The sequence below is a fragment of the Phyllostomus discolor genome, chromosome 14, assembly GCF_004126475.2.
Source record: "Phyllostomus discolor isolate MPI-MPIP mPhyDis1 chromosome 14, mPhyDis1.pri.v3, whole genome shotgun sequence".
Classification (NCBI taxonomy): Eukaryota; Metazoa; Chordata; class Mammalia; order Chiroptera; family Phyllostomidae; genus Phyllostomus; species Phyllostomus discolor.
Genome location: NC_040916.2, coordinates 38,125,276 through 38,139,712, shown reverse-complemented (window position 1 = coordinate 38,139,712; position 14,437 = coordinate 38,125,276). Strand labels below are relative to the sequence as shown.

The 14,437-nt window shown below is 60.5% G+C and overlaps 2 protein-coding genes across 4 annotated transcripts; both read left to right on the top strand.

Annotated features, from left to right (window-relative positions):
- The first annotated feature begins 519 nt into the window (after positions 1 to 519).
- On the top strand, positions 520 to 5,855 carry PPM1J (protein phosphatase, Mg2+/Mn2+ dependent 1J). The gene is made up of 10 exons (XM_028503260.2): positions 520 to 1,006; positions 2,317 to 2,431; positions 2,915 to 3,202; positions 3,468 to 3,580; positions 3,854 to 3,938; positions 4,495 to 4,613; positions 4,818 to 4,881; positions 5,034 to 5,141; positions 5,258 to 5,409; positions 5,537 to 5,855. Exons 1-10 carry the CDS (start codon positions 681 to 683, stop codon positions 5,682 to 5,684), a joined length of 1,518 nt encoding a protein of 505 aa, XP_028359061.1. The 5' UTR covers positions 520 to 680; the 3' UTR covers positions 5,685 to 5,855.
- Positions 5,856 to 8,259: 2,404 nt separating this feature from the next.
- On the top strand, positions 8,260 to 14,273 carry RHOC (ras homolog family member C). 3 transcript variants are annotated; one of them, XM_036015297.1, is made up of 5 exons: positions 8,260 to 8,474; positions 11,518 to 11,718; positions 12,221 to 12,341; positions 12,649 to 12,779; positions 13,627 to 14,273. In XM_036015297.1, exons 2-5 carry the CDS (start codon positions 11,563 to 11,565, stop codon positions 13,798 to 13,800), a joined length of 582 nt encoding a protein of 193 aa, XP_035871190.1. In that variant the 5' UTR covers positions 8,260 to 8,474; positions 11,518 to 11,562; the 3' UTR covers positions 13,801 to 14,273. The 3 variants fall into 3 exon arrangements, with proteins under 3 accessions (XP_035871190.1, XP_035871191.1, XP_028358454.1); XM_036015298.1 differs by having other exon boundaries at positions 8,262 to 8,474; positions 11,561 to 11,718; XM_028502653.2 differs by having other exon boundaries at positions 8,267 to 8,474; positions 11,555 to 11,718.
- Positions 14,274 to 14,437: the final 164 nt, after the last annotated feature.

Genomic DNA, 14,437 nt, shown 5'->3' with positions numbered 1-14,437 from the left:
GTTATCCTTACTAACTAGTACTGCCACTGCCAGGGAAGGTCTAACTGCGGGGGAAATCGGGTGCTGAGAAGGAAAGTGGAGTAGGAACGGCAACCGCTCTCCCAGATGGAGGTGGTCTTCACGGAGCCCGGGAACTTGCAGCTCCCGAGTCCGGCATGATCGCGGCTCCAGACCCCACCACACCCAGCACCCGCTCGCTCGCCCTCACTCTCACCCCAGCCGCCCCAGCCAGAGGTGTTGTCACAGCAGGTGACTCACACCCAGTGGTCCCGAAGCGGCTGGCTTCGCTCCAGGTCGTCAGCGCCATCACCCTTCGGGCAGACAGGCCACAGCGAACCGGGGGCAAGGACACACCACCCTCCCGTCACAATGGGGAGGTTCTACTGGTGTCTAATCTAGAGCACGGCTGAAATAGGGTTTCCTTCCCTCCGTCCCCGTATCAGCACAGCGGTCCGATCCTTCCCGAAACGAACGGGGGCGGGGCTAAGGCGGAACGGGGAGGGAAGAGGCTTGGAGCCGAGGAGGCGGTTCCGGGGTGGCCCACAGCAGGAGGAAGCTCTGCCAGGAACCCGCCCTGCCCGCCGGGAGCCAATGGCAGAGGATAGCGGGCGGGAGCGAGCCCCGCCCACCGCGAGCCCTAGGGGGCGGGCTCAAGGCCGAGGGCGGGGCAGGGTGGCAGCATGCTAAACCGGGTGCGCTCAGCCGTGGCGCACCTGGTGAGCTCCGGGGGCGCCCCGCCCCCGCGCCCCAAGTCTCCCGACCAGCCCAACGCGACCTCGGCACTGCCCGCCGCCCCTGCAGAAGCGCCCAAGAGCCCTCCGGCGAAGGCTGGGGGCGGGAGCGCGGCACCCGCAAAGACAGCAGAGGCTCGAGCGAGCTTCTCCCGACCGACCTTTCTGCAGCTGAGTCCGGGGGGGCTGCGTCGCGCCGATGACCACGCCGGCCGGGCTGTGCAAAGTCCCCCGGACACCGGCCGTCGCCTGCCCTGGAGCACGGGCTACGCCGAGTGAGCGTCCCTGGGGTCACCGTAATTAGGATGGGAGCCCCACCCCCACCCCCTCCCCACCTCAGCATCCCTGGAGCTGGGGTGGTCCCCCTCGTTGCGCTCCGTGCCAGCAGCTCTCTTCTCCCAGATCCCCCGCTATCCTCTGGGCTGCGGGCCGCACCTCCTCCCAGCCCTTTCCCCAGTCGGTGCAGCCTTCCTCAGGACCTTCCAGGTCGTTGACTACGCTCGCTCGTGCCGCCTCAGGGACCTTGTTCCCTCCCGGAGCCCAGAGTGTGTAGGGCCCCCCATAGGATGAGTTGACCCTTTCTCAGTCTCGGCCCAGCAGTTTAATGGCTATCGTAGGAAGAGTTTCAAGGAGCGGGGGGCTCTTTTAATAAGAGGAGATGGCGGCTTGGGAAACTCGGTCCCGGACTTCCCGACCACCGCGCCCCAGTTCCTTGTCCCTCTTATCGTTCCCCTCCCCCTCCACACCCAGAAATAGCCCGCGACACCTGGCGGCCGCTGGCTTCTCCTGGGGCGGGGGCGGGGGTCACCCGGGGAAGCGGAGGGTCCCCTTTGAACGCCCCTCCGCGGGCAGACTTGCGCTGGCCAGGCAGGGAAGTGGACCTCGGGTGGAAGCAGCCCGCTTGCTCCCAGGCGGCGTGTATTTTGAATGCCCGTGCTGGGAAAGCGGAGCGCTCCGGGAGATGGGGGTGCTGATGCCGCCGAGGGTGGTGGCTGATGGACCCGTGGCCCCACCACCATCTCTTTAGCTTCCTGTTTTGGAAGAGTTGGTGGTTACCGGACTCCTGCACAGTCCAGGTGGGCTGCACTCCTACCCTATTTCAATTCCTCTTTCCGGATCTGGGCTGGAGCACTTCCTCATTGCCAAAGCGTGGAAACTTTCACTAGGTGGTTTTAGGATAAGGGTGGGTGTGCCTACGAGGGCGCTGTGCTGTGGACAAGGCGCTAGGAGAATTGATTGGGTTTCAGGGTGGGAGGTGGGGTCTTGACAAGCGAGGAAGTAAAACCTCATGCCCCCAACAGGCCTGCAACACCGTTAGGGATGCCCACTTAGCCAGTGATGGGGACCTGAGGCAGGCAGGTGCTGCTGCTGGCCTTTCTACTAGGTGGTGGGGCCTGACACCCAGACAGAACTCCCTGTGCCTTGCCCTGCCTCCCAGCTCCTCCTCACTCTGGCCTGGATCCCAGGTGGCTATGACCTTTCTCAGCTTGGCCAGCAGGCCGGAGAGAGTGTGTATGTCTAAGATGGGGGTTATTCCAGGGCCCGGTCTGGTGTCCAACCTGATGTGGTCACTCTGGCCTGGCAGGGTCATCAACGCTGGCAAGAGCCGGCACAATGAGGACCAGGCTTGCTGTGAAGTGGTGTATGTGGAAGGTCGGAGGAGTGTTGCAGGGCCACCTAAGGAGCCTAGCCCAGCGCAGGTAAGCCCCCACCCCCCTTCCTAGCCTCCGAAGACAGGGTGACACATCTGCCCAGGGACTCTAGGCATCCGGTTTTAAATCTGAAACATGTGGAAGACCTACCTCCTCACTCACTAGCTTCCCATCTTCTGGCACAGAATGCCTCTCCCTGGCATTGGTCCATTAGATTCTACCACATCAGTATGAATTTAGTTTCCACTTGAAATGTACATGCTCACATATTTATGGGTGATTTAGTTAATTGCCAGTGTGGGTAATTAATTACATCCTCCGTAAATATGTGAGCATCCCCTGAGTTTGGCTTTTTTGATGCTTTACTTTCTGATACAAAGTAGGCCCTTGGTAAATGAGTGAATAAATCTAATTTGCCTTGATTACTGAGCTCTGACCTCTTCTCTGATGTGTGTATGCATGCCCAGAGGCTTGGTCTTCTCCCTTCATAACACACACACACACAATCACCTACCTCTACTTCTCCACCAGGGTCTCTGCTTCTACTACTGGGGCCTGTTTGATGGGCATGCAGGGGGCGGAGCTGCGGAGATGGCCTCCAGGCTCCTTCATCGCCACATTCGAGAGCAGCTAAAGGACCTAGTAGAGATACTCCAGGACCCCTCGCCACCTCCCCTCTGCCTCCCGTCCACCCCAGGGACCCCAGGTTCCTCGGATCCCTCTCACGTGGTTGGTCCTCAGTCTTGCTGGTCTTCACAGAAGGAAGTGACCCACGAGAGCTTGGTAGTGGGGGCCATTGAGAATGCCTTCCAGCTCATGGTGAGTGGGGAGCCTGCTAGGTAGATACACAGATACTCTGGTCAATTCTATGTGGGAGTCAGATGGCCTGAGGGGGTGACCCTGAGAACCTAGATCACCTTTGAGGGCTTGGTTCAGAGGGGAAGAAGAAGAGTGTGTTCTGCCCGTGTCTCCCTTCCTGTCCTCCAGCTTGGCTGGGCGGGTTTACCTCTGCAGATGAGGGGCGTGGCTGCATGCCTGGAACCTCTTCCTCATCTCCCCCCTTTGACCCTTCCTCGCACGGCAGGATGAGCAGATGGCCCGGGAGCGGCGAGGCCACCAAGTGGAGGGAGGATGCTGTGCGCTCGTTGTGGTCTACTTGCTAGGCAAGGTGTACGTGGCCAATGCAGGTGACAGCAGGTATGGGGTGGGCTCTGAAAACGACTAGAGGGGGTGACACTTTGTGGGATGGGGAGACGGAAGAGTGAGGTGGTGGGCCTTAAATCCAAAGGCAAGTAGGGCAGGAGGGAGACATAAGGGAGGGCCTGAAAGAACCGCCTGAGGAGGAAAGATTTGGGGGGTGGGGGGTATGGGGTTCTCAGGGTCATTATGGGGAAGGCCTGGTGTTTCTGGAAATCTCCACGAGGGGGTGCTGAGGAGAGCTAAGCCCCAACCTCTCCCTTCCCTGGGCAGAGCCATCATAGTCCGGAATGGTGAAATCATTCCAATGTCCCGGGAATTCACCCCGGAGACCGAGCGCCAGCGTCTTCAGCTGCTCGTAAGTAGGAACTAAACTCCTGACTCCTGTTCTCCGTTGAGTCTTGTGCCTGTACCCTAGGTCCTGAGGACTTCCCCACCCGCACCGCACAGACAGCTCCTTACCGCAAGGAGTGGGAGGAGAGTGGGGCTGAGCTGGTGGAAGCCTCAGCAGGAAGCAGTGTGGGCCGCCCCGGGGCTCCCACTGTGGCCCCAGCTGAGGAAGGAAGTGGAGGCAGAGGTGGGAGGGAGCAGCAAAGGCCCCTGAGAGGCAGTATGGTTTAGAGCTTTAAGCCCTTGGCCTGGCTGGAGCTGGGCTGCCTGGGATTGAATCCTGGTTTGAGTACTTTGCTAGTTGTATGACTTTGGACAATTCCCTTAACTTGTTTCAGTAGTTCCTGCCTTAGGGGTTGTTGTGCGCAGTAACTGAGTTAATATCTGTTAATGCTACACAGTGTGTGGCACCTAGTAAACTCCATTTAAGAGTCTGCTGTAATTAAGATCATTTAGACACCAGGCCGAGCGGTAAGCGTAATAACTCCTGGCTTTCTGCTCTGTCTGGCCACTCCCAACCCTAGGGCTTCCTGAAACCAGAGCTGCTAGGTGGTGAATTCACCCACCTCGAGTTCCCCCGCAGGGTTCAGCCCAAGGAGCTGGGCCAGAGGATGCTGTACCGGGACCAGAACATGACCGGCTGGTAACACTTCCCTCAAAGCTGGGCCCATTCCCATGGCAACGCAACCAGTCCCTGGCCAGCAGCAAGGTGGAATCTGGAGGCTTGGCCAGGCTGGGAGCTGGGGGGATGTGGCCCTTCTCAGGGGGTTTATGTGAGGGGCGTGGCTCCCAGGGGAGAGGGGCTTTGATGCCTCGGGTGATGCCTCCTCTACTCCCCCTTCCCCAGGGCCTACAAAAAGATCGAGCTGGAGGATCTCAGGTTTCCTCTGGTCTGTGGGGAGGGCAAAAAGGTAAACTCCACGATAGAGGTGGGAGAGGGCAGGAGGACCCGCCATGAGTTGTTTAGGGAGGTGGAGGTCCCGCCTGAGGGCAGGGGTGGAGGGCCCATGGGTTTGGGGCCTGGGGGAGGGTTTTAGCAGCACTGCCGCCTCCTTTTCTTTAGGCTCGTGTGATGGCCACTATTGGGGTGACCCGGGGCTTAGGAGACCACAACCTCAAGGTCTGCAGCTCCAGCCTGCCCATCAAGCCCTTCCTCTCCTGCTTCCCAGAGGTGAGCTGTTGTGGGCGCCTCCTTAACCTCCCTTCCCCTCCTCCGGGGCTCTGGCTGGCTCTCCTGCCCCAGGTCCCTTATCTCCAAGCTCCCCGCCCACCCGCTTTCCCCACCAGGTGCGAGTGTACGACCTGACACAGTACGAGCACTGCCCCGATGACGTGCTAGTCCTGGGAACAGATGGGCTGTGGGATGTCACCAGCGACTCTGAGGTTGCTGCCACCGTGGACAGGGTGCTGTCGACCTATGAGCCCAATGACCCCAGCAGGTAGGGGTTGAATGGCAGCGAGGGGTGACAGTGGGGAAGGACGGGGCAAAGGGACGCAATGAGGGCCTGTGTATCTGTCTCCCCATGTACATGTCGGTACATGAATGTGCACGTGTGCTCCTGGCAGGTACACAGCTCTGGCCCAAGCTCTGGTCCTGGGGGCCCGGGGCACCCCCCGGGACCGTGGCTGGCGTCTCCCCAACAACAAGCTGGGTTCCGGGGATGACATCTCAGTCTTCATCATCCCCCTGGGCGGGCCAGGCTGTTACTCCTGAGGGGCTCGGCCCCGACCCTCCCACCAGCAACCTAACCTCTCCCTGCTTCACCTGCTCCCAACCCAAATTCCAAAGTTGTCCCCCTGACCTTCTTTAGTGACAATTTAGCTAAAGAAGGGGTGTCGGTTAAACCCAAAACTATAGCTACTGACAAATAAATCAGATGGATAATGGATAATGTGTCTCTGTGTGCTTGATTAGAAACTGAAAGGCAACGAGAGACGCTTTGGGGTGGAAGAAGGTGCACCAGGATGGTCCTAAAAATGGGGTGTTCCCAGGTTCTCCCCTCTGCCCTTTCCGCTCCATGTACTGTCTTCCATTGTGTGACTTCATCCATCCCCTGGTGTTGTCTGAGTTGGGACTTCCCGCCCAGACCTCTGCGGTCTCCGGGACAGCAGGGCAGCCCTCAGGCGCTGCAGCCCAGCCTGCCTCAAACCGAAGTCACCGAGTTCCCAGCAGGCTGTGCCTTCTGGCTCGTCGCCTCAGTGGGCGCCCGCTCAGCTGTTCACGTTGGAAGTTCACCTTGAAGTTGGTTCCCTGTGGTTCTTCCTCATCAGGTTCATCACTAAGGATTTTTTAATGGATATATTTGAAATATCTCCTATCTGTCCACTTATTTGCACCCCTACTGTCACTACGGTGGTTCTCCCCTAACTCGTCTCCTACCTCTGTCTCCAGGCCCCTCCCCTGCATCCCCCAGTAGACCGGGGACATAACAGACAGAGTGTCCCTTCTGCAGTGAGAATCTGAGTTGGCGATTCCCTTGAGAGAACATTTTAGTGGCTCCTTACCGCCACTCGGAAGAATGCTCTTGAACGTGGCGTGCGAGGACCTTCGTGTCCTGGCCACTGTTTTCTCCTCCAGCCTCCCGTCGCACCACCACCACCGCTCTCCTGGGGTTTCCTTTCTGCAGAAAGCCTGTGGTGGCTCCAGCCCATTTAAAACCTGCACATCCCCTCGAACACTTCACCTGTCCTTCAGGACTGGGCGTTCCACGGCACGTGCACGCGCGCGGCACAGCGACTGCCTCCTCTGTTATTACTGTCTGTGGGAGGAACCGGTGTGGAGGAGCAGTTCAGAGCCAGGGTTCCAGAGTCCTGCAGCCTGGGTTCTGAGGCCAGACCCAGCACTAGCTCTGACACCTATCTGAGCCCCAACTTGCTTCTCAGTACATGGAGAAAACCATAACTACCACGTAAGGTGGTCGTAAGGACTAAAGTGGCTCATGGACATAGAAGCTGGCCCATGTAGTAAGGGTTCAGTAACTGTTAGTTATCTCGACGTTGTCTGAATTCAGACTAAGGCCTTTGAAGGCAGAGACTGATCTAAAGCGAACACAAAGCGCTCACTCGAGGCCTGGGGACCAAAGTGCTCTGGACCTTGGTCCTTGGCTTCCTGATTTACTGAGTGTGCGGGTGGCACATCAGACCTTCAAAGTCTATACCACTCCCAACACTCGCTCAGCACGTATTTGGTGACAACCTATAAAGTGTCACACCCTGCTCGACAGCGGGAAGGGGACAGGTTGGAGGAGCAGAGGGGCAGCAGACACAGAGCACCAGCTTTAGAGCCAAACAAACCCTGATGTCTGATGAGATTTTATTTATTTTCAGAGGGAGGAGAAGGGAGGGAGGGAGACAAACATCAATGCGAGAGAGAAACATCAAGCTGCTGCCTTCTGTACTGGCCCCCACTGGGGACGCAACCCCAAACCCAGGCAGGTGCCCTGACAGGAGTCAAACCAGCGACCTTCCACTTTGCCTGAGGACGCCCAACCAGCTGAGCCACACTGGCAGGGCTATGTCTGAATTCTCGCTGTATTACATAGAAATCGCAAATCTTGAGGAAAGCCACGTAACCTCTCTGAGCCTTCGTGTCTCACAGGCAAAGGGGGACTGGTATACTTAACCCAGAGGCCTGTGGTGAGTAGTAAAACGGCGGAGCTGTGTAGCGGACCCAGCACGAGCTAGTAAAATGTTGGTAGACTCCCTCATCCTCCATCCACCTCCTCAGCCACCTTACAGGGAAGGCGATACATGCGTAGGAACATACCCAAAGCGTTCGTTCAGACCAGACCAGAAGTGTCCCTAGCGGCACAGAAACACTGCTCGGGTGGGAACTGAATTCCCAGCTGGCGATCTGGATTTCCAGGAGCGCCCTTTGATCGGTAAGTGGGGATTGGACTCCTGGAAATTCCAGGTGGGGGGAAGGAAGGAAGTTGGGAAGTGGAACGGTGGCCTCGGTCTCAAAGTTTCTGAACAGGTCTCAGGTCTGAGGGGTGATATTGGGCTGTACTGGCTCCGCAAAGCTTGCAGAAGCAAAGAGTGGGCCTCTCCGCAGGCCCCTCTTCGGGGGCCCGGGAAGCCGCCCTTTCCCAGTCCCGGCCTCCCGGGAGGTCCCAGGTGGCGGAGGCGCCGGCGCCTCAGCGGCCACGGGAGGGCAGCAGCGGCCCTTCCCAGACCCCACCCCGAGCGCCTCTCAACTTTCCCGACGCCGGTCCGCCCCTAGGGCCTGGGAAGCGGAGCAGGGGGAGAGCCCTCGGGGGGCCGCCTGGCCCCGCCGCCCACTCTTCCCCAGTCTGAGCACCTCCTCCGAGTCCGGGCCACCGGCTGGGGCGACCATCCGTGGGGTGGCCCCGAGCCGGGACAGTGGACGGGAGGAGCCCGGGCTCGCCCCTCCTTTGCCGGGGCCGCCCCTCCCCTCCGCGGGCTGGAGGAGGGCGGGGCGCGGCCCTCGGGTCAGTCTCTGCCTCCGGCACCGGCCGCGCAGCTGTGGGCGGCCGAGCGGAAGGTACCCTGGGCCCGGGGCTGGGGGTGCGGGGCGTCGCGGGAGCTCGTCCCCGGGAGAGCACCGTCCCCTTCTCCGCTCGGGGCGCCGGCTGGGGAGGGGCCTGGGGCCCGAGTGCCAGCCGCCTTCCCTCCGCTAGGACGCGGCGTCTGGGCTGCGCGGGGGTCCGGCCGGCCCGGCCCTGCCTGGGCTACAGCCAGGGCCCCTGGGAGCTGCCCCGCTGGGCCCGTCCCTCCCGGCGTCCGAGCCGGAGTCCTTTCCCTTCCCCTCCCGGCTTTCCGGAACCTGCCCCGCCGGACAAGGGGACAACAACTTGGAGCTCCGCGAGAGAGCCCCAGCGCAGGCCCGGCGGTTCCGGGGTCCGGCAGCCGGAGGTGGACCTGGGGCGGGGTGTGGGTCCGGGCCCAGGCCGGGTGGACGTAGGATTTTCCCAAGGCGGGGCCGGGGGAATGGCGGGATTAGGGGCGGGGTGTGACCGGTGGGGGCTGCCACTGCTCGGCAGGGTCTGGACGCCGCCCTAGACGGTGCCAGGAGCCAGCCTGGGGTGGGAGGCAGGGGAGATTAGTGAGGATCCTGCTCTCGTGTGTGTGTGTGTGTGTGTGTGTGTGTGGTGTGTAAGGACCGCCTTCCTTCCACCCCTGTCCCTCACACTCCCCTGCTGGTTTGGGCTGGGAGACCCGAGGCTGAGCCCTGGTGTTCCAGTTGAGGAGGAGGCATCCGATTCCTTCAGGGTGGTTGGCAGGGAGCAGCGGGGCCCTGGGTCATCTGGAAGTGAAGAGAACGCTCCAGGAAAGGGCGGACGTCTGTCTGGCCTTGGAGAAGGCCCCAGGGGTTCCAGGCTCCATTCCAGGCGCAGGGTGGGGTTTGATTGCTCCTCTTAGGGTCTGCGGGGCAATTTCAGTGGGGCCGCTTCTGCGGGAGCTGTTGCCATTGCTGTCTTGGCCTTTGGCCGGAGTCCTGGCCTGGGCCAGCTGCTCTTCTGGTCCAACCAGAGCCTGAAGGGAAAGGCTTCTGATAGAGCTGGGCGCTCCAGGCCAGTTAGTGCATGCCGGGGTCCAGCTGCCTGCTGCCACCTAAACTGCCCTGCTGGGGGAGGGCAGGGGCACACGGAAGCCTGAGCAAGTGGTGACTGCCCTCCGCCGAGCCTGCGCATCCCCTGCTCCGGCTGTTACCCCAGCCTGTTCCCACATGGCTGGACCAGAGGCACTCGTGGGAGGGAGGAGACTGGGTGGGGGGATTTGGTCACCAGGATTGAATTTCCAGGAACCCCCTTTTTGAAGGATGGTTTCTAGTTTTGGAGGGGATCTACTGGCATGGTGGATGCCTCCTCGCCTGTCTTGTGGGGTATCAGGGAGAGCCCCTTTTGAGTGGGAGAGAATGCGGCTGTGTACTTTCAACTCCTGTAAACTCTCTCTGACTCATATCATATCTACTTCCCCTCATTGCAGCATGTGTGTGCGGGGTGGGGGGAGACCCCCAGACCCCCCTGTTACAAGAGAATGGGCCTTGGGCTGGAATATTGGCTTTGTACAGGGCAGACCAAGAGAGGGGTGTGAGGTGGTGGTGGTGGTATGTGGGGAGAAAAGGAGTTCAGCCCAGTTTGACAGGATGTGGGACGGAGAGAAAAAGCCAGGTTTTGGGCAGAGATCAGATTACCTTCCCCTTCTTTCTTAACTACTCCCTGCCTGTTCGGTCCTGGGACTGGCTCTCATTTGTCTCCTTTTGGGGGGCTCCTCCCAGCAGCCTTTCCGACAGTCTCAAACTTCATCTGGACCCTCCTCCCCTCTCTTCCTCCAGGCCTAGCGCCTGGGAACTCCAGCCGGCTGGAGGTCAGCTCCTTTCCCCTGGGAGGGAGGAAGTGAGGCTCAGCTCAGGGGCAGGGGAGCTGGGAAGGTGTGATGAGCTGTGCAGATGCGCCGCTGCTCGTGTTGGGGGTGGGGACGGAGAAACCCCGGGAAGCTGACTCCTTGCCCTGAGTCACAGGGAGGGGTGCACAGGGCCTTGGGTGAGCGAGCTGGACAGAGGGGAGGAAGGGGCTGTTCCACGGAGTGGGCGGAGGTGACTCCCTAGTGGGTTATTCTGTCGCTCCGCTTGGATGTGTGGCTCCCTACAGTGTGGTCATTGTCCCCTGCCTGAGGCTGAGTGACCCAGTGTTGCTGCCAGGCCCAGGAGGAAGGGGGGGAGGAAGGCAGGCTGCCCGAGTGTGGGCTGTGGGCAGCGCGGGGACTGAGCCTCCTTTGTGTGACTCGGGGCTCTGGGAACCGGGGTGGGGTGGGCCAGGGAAGCCTGCCGGCTGCTGCCGCTGCCCTCGCTGTCTGGGTTCTCTCCCTCCGCTCCTTCCACCTCTGGGGTGATTCGTAGAAAAGTCACACAGCCCTGCCTTGAACGCGGTGCCTGCATGACTCGGCTGAATACGTGCGTGAGCCCCGCTTTCCTAATTTGTGCAGATAGGAAGCTCTCCGTTTCCTTTCTACGCTTCTGGGACTGAGGGAGACGACTTCTGTCAAACTGCCCCGAAGTATCTTACCCACCTACCCCGTGGTAGCCCGTGCTTCTGGCCTGTGGCCTTGGAGAGGGACTTCGCATTTGTGGAGGGGCAGGGCATGGCTTATGCTGGGTGAGGGACAGGACGGCGTGTTCTAGATTGGATCTTAGCGATTATTAAATCTTAAAAGTGTCAAAATCCTGGTGCCGAGTGAGGTGTGTTCGGAAACCCTGATGTGGAGAGCAGGTGAAGGCCGGCTCTTCTGGACGCGTTCCTGAGCACCCGCTCTGCGTCCGGGGTCCCGCCGCTGCTGAGTGGATTAGGTTGGACCTCGTGTTGTCCGGCTCCCAAGTGGCCGGTTTTTCTACCTCCCGCTTCGGTGTCCTGACCCACTGGGGAAGACCTGGCCCTGAGATACGGAATTTCAAGCTCAGTTTGCCTGAACGATTGGTTCTTGGCAAGAACATATGCCCGAGCAAGCCCCTTTCTGTCCCTCTGCTGGGTGCCTCAGTTTCCCGGAGGTCTTGGGGGGGCCCGGAGAAGTGTTTTTGGACTCATCAGGCTTCTCCCCAAATCCCCACGGCCTTTTCCCTGCCAGCCCCAGCCATGGCTGCCATCCGAAAGAAGCTGGTGATCGTGGGGGATGGGGCCTGCGGGAAGACCTGCCTCCTCATCGTCTTCAGCAAGGACCAGTTCCCGGAGGTCTACGTCCCGACTGTCTTTGAGAACTACATCGCGGACATAGAGGTGGACGGCAAGCAGGTGAAGAAGGCACAGCCCCTTCCCCTGTCGCCGGGAGCCCCGCCCCGCCCCTGTGGACGCAGGACGTCCTCCCGCACCACCCACGCCCCCGCTCCCCTCTCCCTGTTGTTGCCAATGAAAGTCAGGAAGTAAAGCCACAGTCAGGAAGTGTAACACACCTGCCTTTCCACACAGCCGCCCTTCGCCTCTGAGCCTAAGCGCCCCCACCTGCCAAATGGCGGTAATGACAGGCTCCTTCGACGGTTTCTGTGGGGATTAGATCATAGTGGTGCTCACGGTGGCAGGTCAGACAGGTCCCAAAGATCATGCACAGTTGTCTCAGGATTTTAAAAAACTCCCCTAATTTGTGTTAGATGGCAGTGAATCGCACTACTGGCACGTGGCAGGCACTCAGCAGCTGTCAGTGAGCCTCGAGGACCAGTGGCCTCCCTGAGAACCTCTAGGTGGTGGGGTGGGGGTGACTGGGCGCTCAGGCTGGCCACTCACCGGCCCTGTACGGCAGGTGGAGCTGGCCCTGTGGGACACAGCGGGGCAGGAAGACTACGATCGTCTCCGGCCTCTCTCCTACCCGGACACCGACGTCATCCTCATGTGCTTCTCCATCGACAGCCCGGACAGCCTGGGTGAGGCCGCTGGAGGGAGGGGACCAGAACCCCTTGGAATCAACCGACCCGAGGTAGCTCTCGCCTTGGCTCATCCTGGCCTTCCTCGGAGGCCGGGGCTGTGGGGAGGGGCGCTGGGGGCTGCTAGCTGCCCTCACTGTGGGAACCCTGGCCCGTGGGAGGGCTAGGGAAGGGGCTTTGAGCTGGGAAAGGGACTGTCATGCTGAATACCCTCTAAGCCTCTGCGGTGGGGACACCAGGGGCTTGGTGGGGGTTGCGCTCTAGCCCCAGAGGGGGCACCAATGCCTGTTGGAATTTGTCTGTGCAGAGAACATTCCTGAGAAGTGGACTCCGGAGGTGAAGCACTTCTGCCCCAACGTGCCCATCATCCTCGTGGGCAATAAGAAGGACCTGAGGCAGGACGAGCACACCCGCAGGGAGCTGGCCAAGATGAAGCAGGTGGGTGGGGCCGCCAGGCCGGGGCGGGGGAAGGGGGCCTTCTCTCCAGAGCCTGCTGGAGGGGGCGCTGGTGCCCATCACCCACCCTGGTGAGGGGGAACCAGAAGGGCCCCTAGTGTCCAATCCAGTGCTTGATGCAGCCATCAGAGAAGGAAGTGACTTGCCGAAAGTCACTGGGCATTTTGTGTTTGGGGTTGGAGCTATTAAGACAAAGAAAAATCCGTGTCTGGAAGAAAGGCCTGGAGGGAGGGAGCTGGCTTAGCAGGGGTCTGGTCACTGGTTCTCTAGCCAGAGGATCACTTTCTTAGAGAAAGCTGCCGAAACTCGGAGTATGGACTCTCCTGACGGTGGTTAAACCAGGGCTTTAAACCGGGGACAGATGTGGTCGGGTCTGTGTTAGGAATGTTCCTCGGGCAGCCACACGGCGTGGCTGTGAGACTGAGTGGAGCCGTGGCCGAGTGGCTCGGATGGGTCAAGCCCTGTCCCGCACACCGAAAGGTCTCGGGTTCAGCCCCTGGTCAGGACGCAAATGGGAGGCAACTGATTGATGTTTCTCTCCCCGCCCCGCCCCCCCAAGTCAATAAACATTTCCTTGGGTGAGGATTAAAAGAGTGGAGGCAGGGAGGTCAGTTAGGAGGTGCTAGGTACCTACTCAGGTGAGAAGGGTTGACCATGGGTGTGGGGCTGAAGGAGAGAATTTCAGTGTGAACGTGAGCCCTGAAGCTGCCCGGGGTCTGGGCCTTGGGTGCTTGCTGGAGAGGTTCCTCCTGGTCACTGTGCCTCTGGGGTTGGCAGTGAGACACACCTCCCCACCATCTCCTTTTGCCTTCTCCCTCCGCCCCCCCAGGAGCCCGTTCGGTCGGAGGAAGGCCGGGACATGGCCAACAGGATCAGTGCCTTTGGCTACCTCGAGTGCTCCGCCAAGACCAAGGAGGGGGTGCGGGAGGTCTTCGAGATGGCCACTCGGGCTGGCCTCCAGGTCCGCAAGAATAAGCGCCGGAGGGGCTGCCCCATTCTCTGAGACCTTCCCCTCCTCCCACACCTTGAGTCCCTCCACAGGGGTGCACAAACCCCCCCCAGGTCCCACCCTCTTAGGGCTCCATGCTGAAGGCCCCTTGTTCCGGTTCCTGCTAGCCCCAGGACTGCATCTGTGTCCCAAGGCCCCAGCCCTGGTGGGTGGCAGGCCCTCCCCCCGCCCCTCCCAGCACCCTGGGTGCCTAGGGCCACGTGCGGCCATACCAGAGCAGAGTTCTGCTGCTGCCTGGGTCCAGGGGTGGGGATCGGGGTGGGGCTCATGATCCCTCTGGCCTTTCCCAGAGGATCATAACACACCAGCACTTTATGCACTTCTGGCACACGGAAGCAGAAGCCAGTCTGGGGTAGGGGACTTGGAGGGTGGGGCCCTGGGCCCCTGCTGTCTCTGCTTTGGGCAGGGGCCTGGTCTCTGGCTGTACGTGGTGGGGGGCATGAATAAAAAGGCCACAGGCTTCGACGCATATGGCAGCTTCCTGTCTTTCTCTCCTGGTCCGTCACGGCCACCAGCCTATAGGCCCATCTTCCCTCTTTTCCAAGTCACTCACCAGGCCGCCCCCCACCCGTTTGCAAAGGCAGGACTCAGGGCAGGCAGGGTGGAGTCTAGCAGTGGAGGATGAGGTCAT